Here is a 21,873-nt window from a genome sequence, read left to right as displayed (position 1 = left end):
TTCTAGTCTGTGCTAAACCATTTTTCTGCCTAGTTCCACAGTCTTGACCCCTTCCATACCGCTCCCATCCATGTCCCTGTACAAATTCTTCTTAAATTTGAAATTGAGCCTGCATTCATCACTTCAGCTGGAAACTTATTGCACACTTCCACCACTCACTGTATGACAAAGTTCCCCCTTGTATTTCCCCAAAACATTCCCCTTTCACCCTTAACACATGTCCTCTGGTTTGTATCACACCTTCCTCAATAGAAAAAGTCTACCTGTCTCTGTCTATCTCCCTCATAATTTTAAATACCTATATCACATCTCCCTTCTATGCTCCATGGAATAAAGTCCTAACCTGTTTAACCTTTTCCTGTAATTCAGTTCCTGAAGACCAGGTAACATCCTAGTAAATATTCTCTGCACTCTTTCAATCTTACTGTTTTCTTTCCTGTAGTTATATGATCAAATCTGCACAAAAAGCTCCAAATTTAGCCTTGCCACCAATGTCTTGTACAACTTTACCATAACATCCCAACTCCTATACTCAGTACTTCGATTTGTGAAGTCTAATATGCCAAAAGCTGTCTTTACAACCCTTTCTACCTGTGGCACCACTTTCAGGGAATTGTATATCTGTATCCCCAGATCCCTCAGTTCTGGCACACTCCTCCTTTGTGCCCTACCATTTACTGTGCATGCCTTTTCTTGGTTTGTCCTTTCAAAATGAAACACCTCATATTTGCATGCATTAAATTTCATCTGCCATTTTTAAGCCCATTTTTCCAGCTGGTCCAGATCCCACTGCATGTTTTGAAAACCTTCTTCACTGTCCACAGTGCCTTCAAACTTTGCCATCTGCAAACTTGCTAATCCATCTTATCAGATCATTGATATAGATGACAACATTGGTCCCAGCACTGACCCCTGAGGCACAACACTAGTCACAAGCTTCCAGTTTAAGAAGCAATCATCCACCACACTCTCTGGCTTCTCCAGTCTAGCCAATGTCAAATCAAGTTTACTACCTTGCCTGAATACCGAGCATCTGAACCTTCCTGACTAACCCATACCATGTGGCCTTGCTAAAGTCCACGTAAATAATGTCCACAGCCTAAATAACGTAATCTTTCCTAGTAACCTCCTCAAAAAACTCATTAAATTGGTTAAACATGGCCTACCATGCACGAAACCACGTTGGTTTCCCTAATTGGTTTCTGGCTATCCAAATACTTTTATATCTGATCTCTTGGAATAACCTCCAATCATTTACCTAGTACTGTCATCAGGCTCACTGGCCTATAATTTCCAGTATTATTTTTGGAGCCTTTTTTTAAACAACGGAACAACACAATTTAATTTAAACAACGGAACAATACAAGCAACCCTCTAATTCAATGGCACCACAACCCGTGGCTAAGGACATTTTAAATATTTCTGTCAGAGCCCCTTTATCCACCTTTATTTGCTTTAAGACAGCAAGCACCTCCTCCTCTTTAATCTGTATTGGTTTCATTACCTCACTGCTTGTTTTTCTTACTTTCCTCGATAATTTGCCAGTTTCCTGAGTGAATACTAATACAAAAAATCCATTTAAGTTCTCCCCCATCACTCTCATCTTCAAGGGAACCAATTTTTTCCCTTTCTATTCTTTTGCTCTTAATATACTTGCCGAAACCCGTAGGATTTTCCTTCACATTGTCTGCCAAAGCAACCTCATGTCTTCTTTTATAGTGTCATCCTATTTCTGTGCTCACTTGTCTGGAAATCCTGAGACCTACTTAACCTCTTTACTAATTCCTTTAAATCTGTCTACAGGGACTTCTGTTTATGCTATTGGTACCAATGCTTGATCCATATCCTCAACATCCTCTCGAAAAAGGTCCACCTCAGTTCCCTTTTAATTTTTACACTCATCTTAAAACTGCTCTCTAGTTTTAAGACTCCCTTAAACAGGGGTAAAAGGCTATATTCCTGATTTGCCGCTCGTGATTTTATAAACGTCCAATAGTCTTTGTATAGACATTAATCCATGATCGCTAAGAAATTGGAACATTCTCTATTGGGCTAACATAGTCATGATCATTTTGAGGTGCTTTTATTGAAGGACTGCTGGCCATCAAACTTTTGATAAACCTGTCTTCCAGACATTGAATTACTTGAAGAAAGCCGGCCCTTTTCTTAGTGAAGCTGTACCAGATGGTTATAGCCGTTGCCTTATGGCTGGTCTTTTGTCTCCAAGACTAGCAGATATCCAGCCTTCTTGTCTGTCACAAGTAAGTAAAGTGACAATTGCTTGCATTATTTTGATTTGTATAAATGAATAGCAAACGATAGTAAACACCATTTCTTATACTGGAGTCTTGTGTTTAGCATAAAGTTAACTTAATTCTGAACATTAATTGATTTTGAAACTAAATACTATAAACCTCTTGTCACAATCATATTAATATTCAAAATGATTTGCATTGCTATATTTTATTGTCGGATTAGGATTTCATTGAATCTGTTTCCTTTATTTGTTATTTATCCAATAACTTTGATTTATATTGGATCTTCAGTGTCATGAGATACTTAAAAGGAGAGGTTCTAAACAAAATGAAAAAAACTAAAACAAACAAGAATAGTGCTTTTTAAACAGGGAAGAGGGCATCCTGTCAGTTGAGACAAACTTGACACTTGAATAACTCTTTAATTCTTTGTTTTGTTTTCTAACCAACATTGAACCTAACAAATGTTGGTTGAGTTTCTATTTAAAAATTTAGTTGTATTAAATCAGCATGTATTCTTTGACTTGCCTACCTCACTTTTAGTCTTGTACTGTGCCAGTGATGTTCACTTACTGTGCACATGTAATTTTTTAAAAATTACAAGATTCAATCTGAACACCTAAATTTATTGAGCAGGAATGTTGTTGGATAAACTATTCTTGATCATCAGTGATGAGAATGAATTGTTATTTTTGTCAGTTCTGTCAGATGATTTAAACGTGAGCATTGAGTCAGCAATGATTGAATTAGTTATGAACTAACAACCCTTGGGACTCAAGGTTCTTTGTTAGCACTAACACAGGAACAGCAATGGAAAATTCAAAATAATAGCCTTTTTATTCAATTATTAATAACATAACATCTCTTACTTATCCCTAAACTTAACTCTAAATTTAATCCCACTCTACGTAAATGTAAAATGTTAATGTGTGTAATAAAGTTCCACAATGAAAAGTCGATTTTAAAACTTCAGCATCATTTTAGTCTTGCTAGAAGGTCTTAAATTCTCAGTTCAGAAATAATTACAAAGAGCTTTTAAACAGGACTCTTAACTTACAATTCTGCCCTCTTTTCCATGAAACAAAGAATGAGGCTATTTTCTTCCACGATGAATTCACAAATGCAGACCAGGGTTAAACAAAGTGATCATACAAAAATAAACCCAATAGAATTCTGTCTTCTTTTCCAAAGAGAAAGCAAAGTGGTCTTTGCTATTTCAAAAGCACTGATTCTGGGTTCCCTTTATCCCAGGAGTAACGTACACAACAGCACCTATTCTGGTTACTGTAACTCAACCCTGTCTTTCACAAGGTTTCAACCCTGTGCGTCACAGGGTTTTGACTTCTCTCAACTCCAAACTGAACTGAACAAAAAAATGTCTGAATTTGATAATATATTTCACCAAATCATATGACTATTTACATAATCATTCAGGTCAGTTCCAATTCTTTAAAATCATGTGATCGGTTATTGGAATTTTAAAGAGTTGCAAACTCCACTTTCTTGTAAACCATGTTATCTTCATACCTCTTTCTTGTAGACAACACCACTCCGAAAGATTGCCTCACCTCTTTTCAAAGGCTTAAGTTTATCACTCACATGGCTCTGAGTTTCGTTTCTCTTGTTCAAGAAGCCTTATGGTTTAGTTTAAAAACAGATGGCTACCTTTAGCAGTTCTTGTTGAGTACTTAGATACTTCAGTTTTCAATAAAGAAAAGCATTCCATTGTCCTTGAATAATTAAGAACCACTTCAGATCCTTTAGCTCTATCTTTTCAAGACATATCAGTTCTGAGAATGAACTCCCTTCTGAGTATAGGTAGTCCCCGACTTAGTACCGTAATGAGGAATGAGGACCTCGGACTGTGTACAGTACTTTTACTATAAAATATGAACTTGTACAGTAGCTTTAATGAAGATTTTTTAAATTTGGTCGTATGTGCGGGTGGATGTAACTCACGTAAGTTGGAAGTAACCCTAACCCTAAATGTGCTGTATCCTGTGTGTGACCCTGTACCAGCCCATAACTAACTTACCAAGAACACAGATACAATATTTTAACTCTATAATTTACTTAACTAAGACATTTTTGTATATGAGAAATATAGTTTAAAGGTTAACACAAATCTGTTACGGTGCAGTCCAGTTTTTTTTTAACCAACTAAATTTTGCTGTTGGGTTGCTTGAATATTTGGAGAAGAGGTTTTCATTATTTTTTTTCAGAGAATTTTTTTTTGGACATTCCTTTTAACTGAAAATAGTTAATTTGGATCGGTTTCTTAAATGGAACATTCTGATGATGTTCACATCATTATAGATTCATAAGTGCCTTTCAAAGAGAGACCTTAATCATAGTTTTGTAGTGGTACATTTGTTAAGCCACTTACTCAACTCTGGCAACTTGAGTTTGACCCTGACTCCTGCTACTGTGTGTCGAGTGTGCACGTTGTCCCTGTAATTCTGTGGGCTTTCCCTGAGCGTTCTGGTTTCTTGCCTCGTCCCAAAAGAAAGAAGCAGGTATTTTAAAATTGAATCGGACACTAGAATTTTAAATCCAATTATAATTTTGATTTTCTCTCTTTGAGGAGGAAAAGCGTGAAGCCATTTTGTCAGCAGGTATAGAATCCAGTTCTTTGGGCTTAATAACAACATGCATCAAACAATGGACAACAGAAGGTAAGTGTTGAAATAGATAATTTTCATTCTTTTAGTATTAAATTTTTCAGGGATCTTGTAAATGAATACAATATATGTAAATTTAAAAAGTGTATTTTGGGCAGTTATTCTGATTTGAGCTCTGGCCCCCTTATAGTCTGCTCAGGTGTATTGGTCAAGTCTTCCCTTTGATAGAAAATTGAATGGTCCGAGGCTTCGTGTTTCTGTTGCTTCTGAGCATGTCATGTGCTTGGATACTTAACTAACCAAAACAGTGAAATGGGCAAGTGGGAAAGGGTGTGGAATTGTTATTAATAGACAGACTATTTTCATTTTGAATACTATGTGCTCTACCAAAAGCCATTTCAAGTCTTAATCCCAGTAAAATGTAATGGTATTAAGAGGTCTCTAGGTTTTCTTGTCTTCTGAAATTTGTGCATCTGTCACCAGAGTCACCATTATCTTATTCAAGTATTAACATTGCACATGGGCATGGTAACCAAATTTTGGTCATCTCAGAAAGCTGCATTGAGTAAGAATATTCTTGTCAGCTAGAGCTGTTAGGTGGTTGCCTAGCCTCTTCATTTCTTCTCAAGTATCACCCTGACTTTAAATAGCATTCAACACTCTATAATTGTGTAATTTGACCATCAAAGAAAAGCTAAAGAATTTTTTTTGGGCTCAGCTATTGTTTGTCAGTGTGAACAAAGAAACCTTTTGCATCCAAACATTTGTAAATTTGATTTCCCATCATTAATTGTTTTGTACGCTGTCCTATCTGCTCAAAGATCACACAAAAAAACAAAGGTTTTACTTTGTCAACTGAGACTGCAAGAATTTGAACATGTCATAAATAAAATAAAATTCATCATCAAAACATCTCACCTTGACCTTCGTGAAATAAATTAATCTTATTTTTATTCAATACTAATTACTCTCTCATTACTTTAATAATTTGAGGATAGAACAATTGAATTTTGTAGAATTGAATCCAATAGAATATTACAAACAACTTAACATTTCAAGAATGACGATGTGCGTTTGAGCATAAGTGGGGAAAAAAAATCTTGTGCTTGTGTTTCTACTATGCATTGTGATTTTTTTTTTCTCTAACTCTTCACTGCAAGAGCAACCTAGGTCAGCTGCCAGTCTGCGTTTTGTGCTCGAATGGACCTGGAAAAAAATAACTCGTACAAAAGAAGAACTGGACGTGGTCTGTAAGTACATGACAAGTGAATACACTTTACTTATTATGCAGGGTATGTGGCTTTTCTCATTTGAAATTAACCAACAGCCTTCTGTGGTGGAGGCTCACCAGTTAAAATATTATATCCAGGCTGCTTAGCTATTCAACTGAAAATCAATTTATACCTATGAGAAGATTTTCTTGGCCTGTTGTATTTTTGTCTCTGTTGCTCAATAATCTTCTAACCCTTCAATAGAATTATACTGTACCTGGAAGAAAAGTATTGTATTTCTCAACATATTTATTAAAAACAGTTAATCATCGAAGATGATTTTGCATGTTTACGCCTAACCAATTTTAAGCACTTTTGGGGCTTTAAAAAAAAAAAGATTTATTTTAAGTAATACATCAATCTGTGAAACCCAAAGCACAAATTATTGCTGGAAAACTGAAGCATAGAGGCCAACATATCTACCATCTCCAAATAATAGTTGCTTCCTTATTATCTATTTTAATTTCTAGAAGCATATGCTCTGATTTGTGTGTATGTCCATGTTGAAAAATCAAATATTAAAAGGTGTTATGGACAGTTATGATCTGTGTGCATCTTCCAGTACTGTGGAGTTTACCAGTGAGGACTCTAGATTTATGAAAATTAAAAAAATTATAGATGTGTATTATCATCATATTTACTCAGGCACAGCATGTGTGGATGTACTTTAACCACTGAGTTTTGTGGCAAAATGGACAATTACTGTATTCTTGACTCTCCTTGCCATTTACATATCTGGAATGTAAATCAAACTTACTAATATCACGTCTTGGTTACTCATGGTGGTACTTTTGTACCCTGATTTTTGCCTTTTGAAGTATTTACCCCATGTCACTGATTCCGCCAATTGCCAACCCTCCCAGATTTCATTATTAATAAATGGACCAATACACCAAAGATTCAGTCGCTTCACTTTTGCCTTTCTCTCTGCTCCATAAAAACTTTCAGAAGTTGTCTTTCTAGCCAACTAATTTAGTCGCTTCGCAATCTATCACCCACTATCCTTGGCTCTTTTCATACTCTCTCTTCTCCCCTCCATCTCCCCCATCCTCTCAACCCCAACAGCTCACTAAGTGAAGTAATTCATAATCATACTGCTGAAGATGTTGCAAAATTAAAAGTTCCGTATTTGATGGCATATAAAACCCAACTTTTTCCCAAAAAAAGGCTCAAAAATATCCCCTGGGTTCTATATGCAAAGTTGAAATTGGGGTGATAATGGTGAGTAAAGCCAACAGCGATCATTGTGGCGTGGCTAATGAGCATCACCATTGGGAGCTGTCAGGGGAGTGGGGAGAAATCAGTATGGGGGCTGGTGGTGGCCTGTTGGGAGACTCCTGACAGCCTGCTGTCAGTCCCCACACTGGTCTCACTGCCCCGCTCCTCACCCATGACAGACTGCCACCAGTCCCTGCACTGATCCCACCCACCGAAAGAGCAGGGCAGTGGGACCGGCTCAGGGACCAACAGTGGGCTGCCACAAGAGTGGGGCAGTAGGACCAACGTGGGGATGGACAGTGGCAGTTTGTTTTTATAAAATGTTTTCTGCTATAGCTAAGCTGCTTTTGTATTCTCTTGTAAATTACAGCAGTATTATTAAAGTTCTAGTTGCATGTTTTTTCCATTTATTTCTGCTACACTGTAGCTATATATTTCAAAAACATTAAATGCTTACATGTAAATACACTAAAAAAATTTATTAATATTCCCTGCTAAAATGGGGGTGGGGGTATATGTGTGGGTCTTGTATATCATCAAATATGGTAATGTGTTGTACTTTATCTTTTTTTTTCCACTTGCTGCCCATCACCACATAGGCTTTGTGGAAAGCCAGCCTGAAAATCCAGAATAAACTCTTCCAAGTATTTGTTTTTCTTATTTACTGTGAACATAGAACAATGCAGCACAGTACAGGCCCTTTGCCCCTCAATGTTGTGCCGACCCATATATCCCTTCCTATAAAAAATACTAAAGTATCCCTACCCCATAACCAACCCTCTCTGCGTAAAAACAAAAAAAAAGCTTACCCCTCATGTCTCCCCTAAACTTCCCTCCCTTAACTTTGTATTTATGTCCTCTGGTGTTTGCTGATCCTGTCCTAGCAAACTGATGATGGTTGTCCACCCTCTCTATGCCTCAAATAATCTTGTAGACCTCTATCAAGTCTTTTTAAAATGCATCACCTCACACTTACCTGTATTGAACGCCATCTGCCACTTTTCTGCCCAACTCTGCATCCTGTCTATATCCTCTTGTAAACTTCGACAACCTTCAGCTCCATCCACAACTCCTCCAACCTACACGTCAACCACAATCCTACTGATCCTTCTGCCTCTTCATCCAGGTCATTTATAAAAAACAAAAAGAACAGAGTCCTGAAGCAGATCCTTGCAGCACTCCACTTGTTACCGACCTCCAAGCAGAATACTTTCTACTTTCTTCTAACAAGCCAATTTTTTTATCCATACAGCCAATGTTCCACAGATCATGTGCCTCATTACTTTCTGAATGAGTCGTTTGTGGGGGATCTTGTCAAATGTCTTGCTAAAATCCTCATCAATTTTTTGTTACCTCCTCAAAAAACTCAGTCTTGTGAGGCACGACCTTTCCTTCACTAAGCCATGCTGACTATCCTTGAGTAATTAGACTGTACTTCTCCAAATGATTCTAAATCCTATTGTTAAGAATCTTCCATTAGTTTACACTGACATAAGAAACACCAGTCTATAATTCCCAGGATTCTCTCTATTACCTTTTAAAGAAGGGGACTATATTTGCTGTTCTCCAATCCTCTGGCACCTCCCCTGCAGCCAAAGAGGTTTCAAAGATTCAAAGATTCCCACAGAAGCCTGGGGACTTATCAACCTTGATATTTTTACGAAGATCCAACACTTTCACTTCCTTAATCTCCACATTGCCCAGCACACAGGCCTGTTCATTTTTGACCTCACCGTGATCAAGGTCCTTTACTCTTGTGAATACGGATGCAAAGTATTCATTTAGATCCTCTCCAACCTCCTCTGCCTCCAGCCACATGTTGCCTTCTTTATCCTTTAGTAGCCCCCTTCATTCTTGTCATCTTTAGCAAAGTGAGTTAGTATCTTTGAAGTAATTGTTTTTGTTAGTAATGTTAGACAGTCGATTAGTTGTCTTACCTACTCATTGATAATACATTCTTTGGTTAACCACGAAACTCCCACTGAACATTTTTGACCTGCGTCTCATGAGCTGCTCAGAAAACAACTAAAATTTGCTGCTAGAGCAACTTAGTTACTGGAGCAACTGCCTTGAAGATTGAACCCTTCTCTTGAGCAACTGTTCTGAAGATTGAAATCTTTCTGGGACAACAGGCCAGATCAAAAAGTAAAAAAATGGGTCACAGTACCTGTTAACGTGACTTATCAGGAAACCGATTCCTCTATGTATCTTATCCTTGTGCCTTACTATTAAAACTTGGTTCTATAACCAATCTTGCTCTCATCTACTATTGTCTGTTCCATGACTATTAAGTGCATTTTAGCCTTTTCATGAAGAAGCAATAGTTTTATATATGTAGTTAACTTTATTAACAACGAATGAACATTTCACTCGTAAATATAGCCATTTTATTTTGGCCTCAACATTTTTGAAGATTTATCATCTATAATTTCTATTCAAGGAACTGATTTGTGTTTTGCTTAATGTCATGCATGACAAGCTGCTTATTATCTTTCTTTGAGTGTGATCTTGCTTGTCATATTGTCAGACACTTTATTTCTGGTGACCTACCTTCAGAACTCTAAATTGTATTTATCCAGCTTCTGGGAGATAAGCAAATCAACCGTGAGTATATCTCTTGAAGGTGGGATCATTACCAATTGACAATAATTTGCATTATTCTGTCTGGAAGAGGCAAGTGTTTGCTTGGCAACTATTTGTAATGTGGTTGAAATCATTAACTTGCCCATATGGTTCTGTTTGAGAGCCTAAATAATAGTAAAATCTAAATTTATTGAAGATTAAATTTATTAAGATACTGACTAATGCAAGTTCAGCAATTTACTAGTTAGATTTAACAGTTCTGATTAAAGATGCTGTATATCTTGAAGAGCTCAGGCACGAAACGTCGATAATATAGGTTTACCACCGTTGGACACTGCAAGACCTGTTGATTTCCTCCTGTATTTCTGTCTTTACTACAATCACAGTGTCTGCAGACTTTCATGTTTCACTGAAATATGCTCAAAGTTGCATTGAAAAGTTTGCAATATCCATGAATTGTAGATTGTCTCATTTTGTCCTTTAAACAATAGGTGTTCCACTTTTTGATGGATCGTCCCACTTCATTGACCCCCACACACTCCAGTCTCTACAGCACTGCCAGATGTTACTTAGCAACCTCACCACCATTGTTAACTGTTTCCTGACAGAGGCCCAGGAGTTAACTGAGCGAGGTGTGTGTTTAACTGTTATGCATCATTCCTTTGTATAAATATTGTGTTAATTTAAAACCCTTTGTATCTGGCACCTATGGAGATTTGTAAATGCTTGATGTGTATTTTCCGGTTGCTTGAAACAGTTATCCTGGTATCTGGAATTCAAGCAACCATCAGCCTAAAGCAAAAAAACAAACAAAATAAATTTTTAAAATTAAAATAAATAAGAATAAAACAATAAGTAAAAACATGCAAGTTTAACTTGTAAAAATAAATGTTCTCTGAAGTAACACTTAAACTTTTGGTGAATATGGGAGCAAATATTTAGCCAGTGGAATGCCTTGGTCATGCTTTTCTCATAGCAGCTGTTCGAATAAACTGGTGTGAAACAACAATATCATCACCCAGGATGAAGAGCTGGTTGATGCTGCTCCCTGTTGTGGTAACTCTATTAAAGCATCTTCTCATCTCTGACCCCAATTAGAGGCTTTATCTATGAACTCAGTTGGGGGGGGGTTGATTTAAATTATAGATAAGGTTGTTGTTCGTATTTTGGGCAGCTTTTTGGAGGGGGAGGAACCTGCAGATGAAGCAACAATTAAATGTTTTCAAAGAATGTGACTGAAAATAAAGTAAAATGCTTTGAAGATTATATATTCATACAAATGAAGTTTGTTCAGTGTAAGTACAATGTAGTTTTTTTGTCTTTTAAACTTTTTTATTAATGCAGGAGTATTAGCAAATTTTGGGACATTTTCACTGCTAGGTGGCACATATTTGGCAATGAAAACAATAATTGCTAACTAAATATTTAGCTTTGCTCCTTTTCATGTCAAAAACAAATGAACTTCAAGCACGTTACACTAATGTTAAATATTTTATACAGGACTGGTTGACTTGATGAATAAGCGTATTGTGAGCACTCTGCTTTCACAATATGCTCAAGTTGTGTTATGGTTTTGTCGATCAGGCCTACTTCCAGAGGGTTCAGGTAAGCTCAGAATATTTTGGAAAAATGCTTGTCACTTACGTCAAAATGACTTTATTACAGTTATATTTGGTCAACCTGTAGAGTTGATGAAAATGCTTTCTTTGCTTTTTTTCTCAGATGATGCTGACCTATTACAATTATCAAAGCCCATCTACAACTATCCAGTAATACAAAACTATTATACCAACAGACGGCACAAATTGGAGCGTTTGTCAAAGTAGGTTTCTGATTTTTTGGGGGGGAAATTGTATGTCCAATGCTATGATTCTCAGAATTGCTAAATAAGTGCCCTCAAACTCCACCTTTGATTTTATGCTCCTTGATCATAATTTATAGCTTTTAAATCTAGGTCCTTTTCCCAGAAAATTAGTTTGATGAAGTACTAGTTTATTTTAAAAATTAGAATATTCTTATTGTAACTTTGCTTTATTCAGGGGGAGATGGTGCTCAGACTGCCTGTTGATTGATGGGATGGTATCAGAGACTGGGGGTCACATTGAACAATTATGGAAGAAGGATGAAGGAGGAACAGGAAAATATCCCCCGTCATCACTTCATGTAAGGTTATGATTCATATAAGGTTGTGATTCATGTAAGGTTATGATTCATATAAGGTTGTGATTCATGAATGGCAAAACGGGTTCGTTAGAGATGTTGCAAATATTAAACTGAACTTGATTTTTTATAATAGGCACTTCTCGATGTATATTTATTGGAGAATGTAGATGAGACGACAAAGCATGCCATTGTATCCTTCAAATTTGTTTATGCGTATTGCCTTTCTGCTTCACTGATTCTGCAAGTAATTTCTACCACAAGTTTGCAATGCTATTTCCATAGCCAAATAGAACAGCATTCACTTGAAAATTCTGAAGATGAGCAAATTGCATTGAGGAAATACCATATATCAAGTCGAGTGAGAAAAATGTGAATAGTATTGTACTTGTTTGGAAGATAATTTGCCAATCTGGGGTTACTTTGTAGTCCAGAGGTGTGAAGTCATTCGAGCAACTTCCAAGTAAATGTCTTTGGTGCATTTATTGCTTGAGTGAAATTGTTTCTCTTTGCCAGCTACATGCTTTTCTGAAGAAAATATTGAATGAAGTTAATGTCATGAGTACACTTTTTGTGGAGAAAGATAATGAATTTTGGCCTTTGCTGGTAATAGATTGTGACATTAATTGTCTGAGTAATTGGTTGTGGGTCATTGTGCAGTGTTATGGAACCTTGACTCAATTTTAAGGCCATTTACCTTCTGTTGGATGTTCTCTCATCTGTTCCTAACAAAAACGAGTCTTCAATTGAATCATTCCCACCTGCTTTCGCTATACCTGTGGGTCTGGTGAACCTCATTCAAGGGTTTTGGCTTTTGGATCATAATGATCATGAGGTAAGTGACACCAGAAATAAATATTGTTTTGTCAATTGAGGTATATTGTTGATTTTTCTCAGTTATAAGGGGGCTAACTAGCTGAATTAATTAATTGATTGTTGAAAAATATTTATTTTAAAACTCTATAAGGTAATTTACAGACTTTTAAAAGACCACTTATAATCCACCTATACTAATCAATTGTGGTATAGTATGTTTCCAATTATCTGAAATGCTTGGGATCTGACCTATATTGGTTATCAGGATTTTTCAAATAACTGAGATTTCTTTAAAGCAGACCAGTAGCATCAGCAGAATACTTGTATCCGCAGTTAAATAACATTTTTCAAGCATGAAATAATGTTTAATTCTTACCAAAAAGTCATGTGATCTCTGCTTACAAAATGCAGCAACAAGGACTAGAATTTCTGCCTCATTAACAAAGGTTTTTTTTGTCTCAGCAGTCAGTCTTTGATTCTATACACTGACATGATTTCTTGTTCTTTTATGAATGCATACTGCTCTAGTCCATCAAAAAGTCCATCACGTATGTTCACAATGTCGTGTATAGGCATTTTTTCTGCAGTGTCAAATAAGTCCTTTTCATCGCGCTCACCGAGCTGCAGCGTTGTTTCATCTATTTCACCATTGGTCAGTGAATTAACAACTGAAGCATCATTATCAATGTTAACGCTGACCATTGACAGCTTTGCCATTGAGTTCGTCAAGAGTTTCCAATTCCTTGGAGTGCACTTAACATCAACTCCATAGCCAAGAAAGCCCAGCACCTCTACTTCCTGTGAAGGCTGAGAAAAGTTCATCTCCCATCCTCACTGCAGAGAATATATTGAGAGCATCCTGTGCAACTGCATCAGCTCCTGGGTTGGAAGCTATACCACTGTGGACCGCAAGACCCTGCAGAGGATAGTGAAATCAGTGGAAAAGATCATTGGGGACTCTCTTCCTACCATGAAGGACATTTACAACACTCGATGCAAGTGAAAAGCAGTAACCATTGTGAAGGACTCCACACACCCCTCTCATAAACTTTTCTCATCTGCCATCTGGTCGGAGGTACCTTAGCACTCAGGTCCTTGTGTCCAGATGTACAACATTTCTCTCCTCCAGGCTCCTGAATTTCCAGGACATACGTGGATAGTGTATCGTGGACTGTTATTGCATATGTTTTAATATTTTAATGCATTTAACTTCCATTCTAACTTATTTAAATATGGTCTGTGGTCCTGGAGAAACATTATCTTGTCTTTACCGTGCGAGCATGGAATGAATGATAAATAAAAGTGACTTGAAAAACATCTTTAATATCCTCTTCCAGCTTACTGACGGACACTGAGGGTTTTTTTTGCATACGTAAGAAGGTCAAACAATTTTTTTTCTCCCTGACACACTGAATCGTTCAAAATCACCATAGTCTTCATCAAGGAACATAGATGCGGCCCAGAGATTGTGCCAGGCATGTATAACTGTGTCTTTAGTCACTTTGCTCCAAGTGTTGGTAAACTCCTTTTGGAAACCTGTCACACCCAAATCTTCATTTACCGGTGACAGCATGTTGTTCAAGAAAGTGTTTATATATTCACTCTTCAGTGATCTAAGGATACCTTGGGTCACATGGCTGAATTAAGGAAGTCACATTTGGGGAAGGTGCATGACATGATATTATTTGTTGAGTCTTTCAGCTGGGAGTATGAGCAGAACAGTTGTCAAGGAATTTTAAAAATAATCTTGCAATCGTCATCCAGTCCAGCTTCCCTGCAGTGAGCACGCCTTGCTGGCACAAAATGTTTGTTAAACCAATCAAAAAAGCTATCCCTGGTGACCTATGCCTTTCTATTTGCATAATAATGGTCTGGTAAGAAATTCACTCCTTTAAAACAATGAGGATGCAAGCTTTTGCCTATCACCGCCAGACATCCATGCCTACTGCTTTAACCCATTCCAGCACAGTTATTCTGTCCTTGGCATCCTGTAGGGGCTATCTCATCAGCTGTTGCCAGTGTTCTGAGCAAAAATGCCAAAACAGTAATGTTTTACCAGCATCACAAATTTGTTCTGTCATCAGGTTTTCATCATTAATGATCTTGGTAAACTTGTCAATGAATTCTCTGCTGCTTCAGGATCAGCAGATGCTTTTCCACCTCTCTTCTTTAACATTTTAACGCCGTGTCTTTTAAATTTGCTCAATCAGCATACTGAATATCCACAGTTCCCTTCCATTCTCAGTTTATCATGATAGAGCTTTGCTTGTCCCATGAGCAGCAAACCATTAAGTGGCATGTGTTCACTGTGACGCTGCCGGATCTGCTCCATCAGTACATGCTCCAGTTCTTTTTTTACTTTTATGCAGTGTTTTTGTATCTCGCTAACTTCTGTTCTTCACTTTCAGAATAGAACTTCAACAGTTTATCCTTTTGTTTCTTCAGCTCATAGATTGTGGTCATTCCAACAACATACTCCTCTTAGATGTTTCACACTTACACCACTGTCCAGTTTCGGCAGCAGTTTGACTTTCTGTTCTATAGACAGGCATAAATGCTTCCTCCTTCTCACTGACATCAACAGTGCTGTCTGCAGACCATTTTGCCATTGCAGCTATATCTTTGAATAGTACACAAGAGTTCAATTAATTTCAATGGCACTAACCCCATGACAGAGCCCCACCTGAGCTGTATCTTTGAACAGTACATGAGAGCTCCATTGATTCCAGTGGAGTCAGAGCCCCATTTGAGCAGTTTTGTGAAATCTTGCCTTTGCATGTGTATCCTTGAATGTGAGAGCTCCGTTGATTCAATGGCGCTAACAGCACATCAGAGCCCCATTTGAGCATGGTGTGTATATATATATTTTTTAAAAATCAACTTTTTTCAACTTGTGACATCATGTCTCAGCCAAAAAAATTTTTTCGGATAACTGAGAATTTCAGTAAAATGGTTTTTGGATAATCGGAAATGTATTGTACATCTGTTTAGAAATTATACATTTTGGACCCATTCTTCACAAATGGAAGACCATAGGGATCTGAATACTAATCCTTTGGTTATGATACCAACACAAAGTGGAATAAAAGGCATGCCCATTGTATATCTGGTCTCGAAGTAGTCTGAATTTGTTAGATTATGGACAGAATGAGGAAGAAACCTCTAAATATTGAGGAGGACCTGTAGGTGTTGACTTCTTGAGGTCGATGAAAATGGAGGATGTTTAATTCATTTAAGAATTCTTTGCTATTTATCTTTATTCCCGTTACTAATTTCCCAAAAGACAGTGAAAGAAGGAATTTGGAACAAGAATGATTATTGAATGTTTCAGAAGAATTTAGTTTCCAACCAAATCCCAAGATGGCTGAACAAATGTCAAATTGTATTATTTAAATCTTGTCAAATATTAATGTTTGCAGACAGTTGTGTGACCTTTTGGGTAAAATACCCAATAGTTGAAATTCATAACAGTTAGTTGTATAAAAGAACAATTGGTGGTTGGATGAGGTTAGATAATGGATTTAGCCCTGAAGAATTTTAACTAAGAGCAGCATGCATAACTGGGGGGGGGGGGGGGGGGGGGGGGGAGAGAGAGTGAATGGTTATAAGTAATTGACTGGAATCTCTGTGCACATCACTGTGCCACTGACTTCAGGGTTCTTCTAAGTGCACAGAGAAGCACCAAGCTTGTTGACAGCTTTGCTCTGGTGCTTTGACTTGGCTTCAATGTCTGGTTCCTGATGGAGTCCAGTATGAATGCCAGTTTGAATTATTGGCCCTCATCAAGGATTTTGTTTCTCACCCTGGAGTTCTCCCTAGTTAAGGAGATATGGATGTAATGGGTATTTTTTTTTTTAAATATATAGCTTTTAATGATGTGGAAAGAGACTATGCAAAGGAGATAATAGGCTGTCCACAATCCGGCACATATGAGGATAATTAGGTAGTCGTGCAATGATTCTTGTGCTTGGGCCAATGTGGCAACAAGGAAGCTGCTTTGTGGTCATTTAGCCAATTGTACAAAACCAGTCTTTGTCAAACCATTTGATGTTATCTTATGAATTAAGGAATGTAACCAACTAAGAAATAAAAACAGAAAATGAGGGGGAAAAAAACCCAATGGATTAGAGCATAGATCTAAATCCAAAGACACAACCTCCCATTTTTCTTCCATCCATGTGCCTATCTTCACTACTTAAAATGTCCCTATTGTGTCAGCCTTAACCTCTATCCTCAGCACTGCATTCCAGTTACCCACCATTCAGTGTGGTTTTTTTTAAATTACCTCTGACCTCTCCCATAAAGTTTCCTTCACTCATTTTAAACAAATGTCCTCTGGTATTGGCCATTGTGGGGAAAAGGGAGCGGCTGTCTGGTCTACTGTATGTTGCTTATAATTTTATATTGTCACTTCTCATCCTCAAAGAGAAAAGGTCAGAATCGTGCAGCCTTTCCCCATTAGATATGATCTCTATTCCAAGCAACATTCTGGTAAATCTACCTCTGTACCCCCTCTAAAGCTTGTATATCCTTCCAGTAATGAGGTGACTAGAACTGAACACAATAAATTGTATTGTGTTGTGCTTTGGATTAATATAGGATTTGTGTAAATGAGTGATTGATATTGGATTCAGGAAGCCAAAGGACCTGCTTCTTTGCTGCATCTGCCCGTGATTCTTGAGTTGGGCAACATCTATGAAGAGATAAAGAATCAATGTCTCCCACAGTTGCGGCCTGACCTGTCCAGTATTACCATAATTTTCTGTTTTTATTTCCTATGTCTAGCATTTGTAATCATAATTGTACTGAGGCAAATGTCTGAATTTGTAGTATGATAAATTGTCCACTTTCAGTGGGTTACATCTAATGAGTAGGTGAAACAAAGTTGGAGTGATTTGCTTAAAAGTAGGAACAAAAGAAATTTGTTATTTGCCTCTTAAGTAGGCGATTGGATTTATGGAAGCCTTTAATATAGCGAAGCAGCTTCTGCAGAGTAGGTCAGGTGCAGCTTAGAGTCTTGCTACAAAAACAAGTTCAGTATTGCCCTGTTAACAATCTTAAACCATGTTCTCTTGTCGTCAAAATGACAGTTTATGCTGAATGCAAGTTTTGAGTTCACTTTTTTTTCAAGCTTCCTGTCTATCAGCGGAGCATTAATTAGCTCTAATTTAACTCTGCTACTTAAATACTTTCATGAAGATTAATATTAGACATATTGGGTGAAACAGATTTATTTCTAGCACATTATGGAGTTGAAACAATCACAAAAATCATTAGTGTTAGGACCGTTGAGTCTAAACTCAATATTGCAGTAGTCCTTCAGTTGAAAATATTACATTTTGATTTTACCTTTGTACTCCTTATTTTCTAAGAATGGTTTGGATCGTATTTTGCATCCAGCTACCAGCAGATCACTATCTTCGTGGCAGCACGTGCGGATCATACAGGCCTTGATGTGCCAAGGAGAGTACAGGAAGGCTCTTCGATATGTGCAAGCAATGAAACCTACAATGTCTAGTAGCAGTGAGGTTAAACTTCACCTCACTGTCCTACTGTTTAACAGGTAACTGAATGTAACAACAGTTTATTATTGTTTCTCCCCCACCCCCCAAACCAATGATTGTAGATTTACTTGAACATGCAGTTGCTGTGTTATTACCAATTTTGACATCCTTGCAAACGAACAGTTCTGTACTTTGTTGGTCTTTTGTTAAAGGATTTCTGTATTTCTCCTTGCCTCTCCTTTTCTCTCCTATCCATGTTTAATTTTGTCAGTTGGCCTGTGCTCCTCTCCAAGCCACTTTTTTTCTGGCGCCTGCCTTTCTTTTGCTCTTTCATATGACTGCCACAAAAAGTATTGTAATATTGCATTTCATTCAATAACAAAGCCTTTATTTCGGAAGGACATAAAGCTACAAAGAATTTTATTAACAAATTGTTGAACTGGATCCATCTTTGTTTTCAAAGCACACACATGTAGAACATGGAACAGAAGAGTAAAGGAACAAGCCCTTTGGTCCACAATGTCTGTTGAACATGCCAAATTAAATGAATTCTTCTGCCTGTGCATGATCCATATTCCTCCATTCCTGCTATTTTCATGCATCTGATGATCTACAATTAAAATTATCTATAAACCATTTTCAAAAAGATTTAGTAGATGTTTATCAAAGGCAGTTTTTAAAAATCCATTTAGCGAAATTAAGTTCTCTACCCGGACAGCAGTAGACTCTCACGACTGCTCCACCATTAAGATCAGGCTAATCTTTTACCTCAGTACCACTTTCTGAAGCTAAGCCCCATATTCTTTGATTCCTTTAAGTTCAGTATGAGTAAAAAAATTACGTAAATCTACAAATTTGAGGTAAAATCTTGTCTGAATATATTTAATTCATCATTTAATGCTGATCCTTGTGGCCCTTTAAGTTGGTGAATGTTGTATATTTGGGCTTACAAAGAGTCCCACGCACCAGCTAGCTGTTCAGTATTTATTACTCCAAAAACTAAAATGGTTCCCCACTACATTGTATTGTATTCCCCTCCTGACTTAACGTGATAACATCAGTACACGTGTGATGAATAAAGTCACACCCCCACAGTGTTAACTCTTAACACTCTTCCTTCCCCCCCCCAACACCCCTGGGTAGAACTGTGAAGTGAAATTACTCAAGGACTGCCTACAAATACACATGGCGACCCGCAGTAAATATAAGTGAATAGGTTATAGTGTTTGCTGAGGTGGGTACATATTAGAAAATATGAATAATGTCCCATTATGTTACATAGTTTTTCAATCGTTCTGGGGGTCATCTTTCCCTTTTAGACTGCCAAAGGGCAGGTGGATCAGGTCATTGAGTTTGACGGCCCAGGGTCTTCTCTGGGTCTTGGGCCTTTCCCGGGCTTTTGGCCTTCAGCATTTTTCCAAGACTCTTGGCTGTAAATGGTGGGGCAGACTGTAAGGCTAAACTTTGTTGTTATCCCTCTGGAATTGGACTTTGATGTCGTCCTTCCGGAGCAGGGTTTGGTAATGTTTGGGGTCCATCCCCAATGGGTAGTGTTTCTTGGATGGATGGAAACCAGGGAATGTCATTTAGGTCTACAGGGTCTTTGTCTATATCATAACCCATGGATGTAGCTTTGGGGTCATCCACTGCTCTTATCTGATCAATGTGTCTTTTCCATGCTTTGGTATTGACCAGCACCAACTATGCACAAGGACTCAATTTTGTAAGGACCCCTTTTACCCACGATTCTTTGTTAACTCAAAAATCTCATACCATCACTTGCTGGTGGTTCTGGTTGGTTTGTTTGGTGATGCAGATTGTTGTATGTGAAGGCCGATGTTTAGCTGTACCATTGAAAACACTGCGCAAAGTCCATCCAAACATCAGTTCTGCTGGCATCCATTGGGTTGTGGAATGGGGCGTATTATGGTATCCAACAGAAAATCTGCGATTTTTGTGATCTCACATTGTGTTTTGCTCTTTCTTGGCTTTCATGCCCCTTTTGAAGGTTTGCACAAAGTGTTCGGCCTTCCCATTGGTGCTTGGGTGATATGGTGCTAAATTGATTTGCCGAATGTTATTATAGCTTACGAGGGTTTTGAAACTGTCTGATGTGAACTGCGGCCCATTATCCGAGACCAGTTCTGTTGGCAACCCATATGTTGTGAAGACGTCTTGCTGTTTCACGATGGTCAGTTCCGTCATAATTTTTCTCATTTTTTCGCACCACTAGCCATTTTGAGTGTACATCTACCACAATCAGGAAGTCTTCCCCCATAAAGGGTCTGGCAAAATCTATATGAATTCTGTGCCATGGTCATGATGGCCATTTCCATGGGTTTGCTTCGGCCATGGGGGCTTTAAGATTGCATCTCTTGGCAGGTACTACATCTCCTCACGGTTTGTTCTATGTCCATATCAAGGGTGGGCCACCATACATTGCATCCGTGCTAAGGCTTTCATTCTTACCATTCCTGGATGATTCTCTTTGGATGGCTGCTTGCCATTTGGCGAGGATAATTGTTCAGAATCCCCATAGTAAACATCCTTCTTCGATCAACAGTTCATGTCGTCGTTGACAATATGGTTTTAGTTCAGCTGCGATGGCTTCAGCCTCTGGTCATCCATTCAAGGTGAAGTATAGGACTTTGTATCAGGTGGCCTCCTTACGCATTTCCCTGCTGATTACTTTGACTGTTATTGGTAAGTGATTGATTTGTTCTTGATTTATGGCAGTGGCTTCCGCCGTCCATTTGATTATCTCTTCTTTTAATTCTGTCTCGGGCAGTGGTCAGGAAGATAGCACATCGGCAATATTGTTTTGGGCCGCCAGCTTGTGTTTTATGTCAACGTTGTAAGCAGGTGATATGGCCCACCTGTGGATCCCGGTTGGGGCTCGTACTGGTGTACCTTTGGGCCTCGGATCAGATTGAGTGGTTGGTTGTCAGTTGCCAGCGTAAATTTTCGACCATACAAGTATTGATGGGATGGAAATGTTTTATGCCGAATATTATCGCTAGCCAGAATATTATACTGGTCCCAGTCCTATTGGTGAAGCATCCACTGCCAGGGTAATTTCTTTACTTGGGACGTAGTGGATGAGGACATTATCATGGGATGTCAGTGTCTCTTTTAACCTGTCTGCTGCGTTACTGGTTTCTTCATTCCAATACTATTTTTGATCCCTTTTCAGCAGTTGGTTTAATGGCCTGAATAGAGTGGACATGTTGGGGATAATGGTTTTCGATAATGGTTGATTAATCCCAGAAGTGATTGCAATTCTGTTCGACTTATGGAGTAGGGTGCTTCGCAGACGGCTTCTGTCCCCTCCAGATCCATTCTTACCCCTTTGCTGTCGATGGTGAAACCTTGGTATGACACAGAGGATACCATGAAAACGTACTTGTCCTGATGGAAATGTATGTTGGCTTGCTATGGGCGCACC

At 38.1% G+C, this 21,873-nt stretch overlaps 1 protein-coding gene across 8 annotated transcripts in view; it reads left to right on the top strand.

The window, feature by feature from the left end:
• Positions 1-21,873, top strand: part of ahctf1 (AT hook containing transcription factor 1) — a 131,527-nt gene that overhangs the window by 57,159 nt on the left and 52,495 nt on the right. For 7 of the 8 annotated variants that reach the window (XM_069930876.1, XM_069930875.1, XM_069930872.1 and 4 more), the window contains 10 exons: positions 2,133-2,261; positions 4,840-4,930; positions 6,037-6,126; positions 10,440-10,580; positions 11,449-11,553; positions 11,671-11,770; positions 11,988-12,111; positions 12,245-12,301; positions 12,797-12,943; positions 18,297-18,487. In XM_069930876.1, coding sequence (XP_069786977.1) covers positions 2,133-2,261; positions 4,840-4,930; positions 6,037-6,126; positions 10,440-10,580; positions 11,449-11,553; positions 11,671-11,770; positions 11,988-12,111; positions 12,245-12,301; positions 12,797-12,943; positions 18,297-18,487 — 1,175 coding nt within the window. The remainder of the gene's footprint in view (positions 1-2,132; positions 2,262-4,839; positions 4,931-6,036; positions 6,127-10,439; positions 10,581-11,448; positions 11,554-11,670; positions 11,771-11,987; positions 12,112-12,244; positions 12,302-12,796; positions 12,944-18,296; positions 18,488-21,873) is intronic. The other variant, XM_069930874.1, reaches the window with a different exon arrangement.

Source organism: Narcine bancroftii, chromosome 4 (assembly GCF_036971445.1).
Source record: "Narcine bancroftii isolate sNarBan1 chromosome 4, sNarBan1.hap1, whole genome shotgun sequence".
NCBI lineage: Eukaryota > Metazoa > Chordata > Chondrichthyes > Torpediniformes > Narcinidae > Narcine > Narcine bancroftii.
Note: the sequence above shows the minus strand (reverse complement) of the source record. Positions and strands in the feature narration are given on the sequence as shown.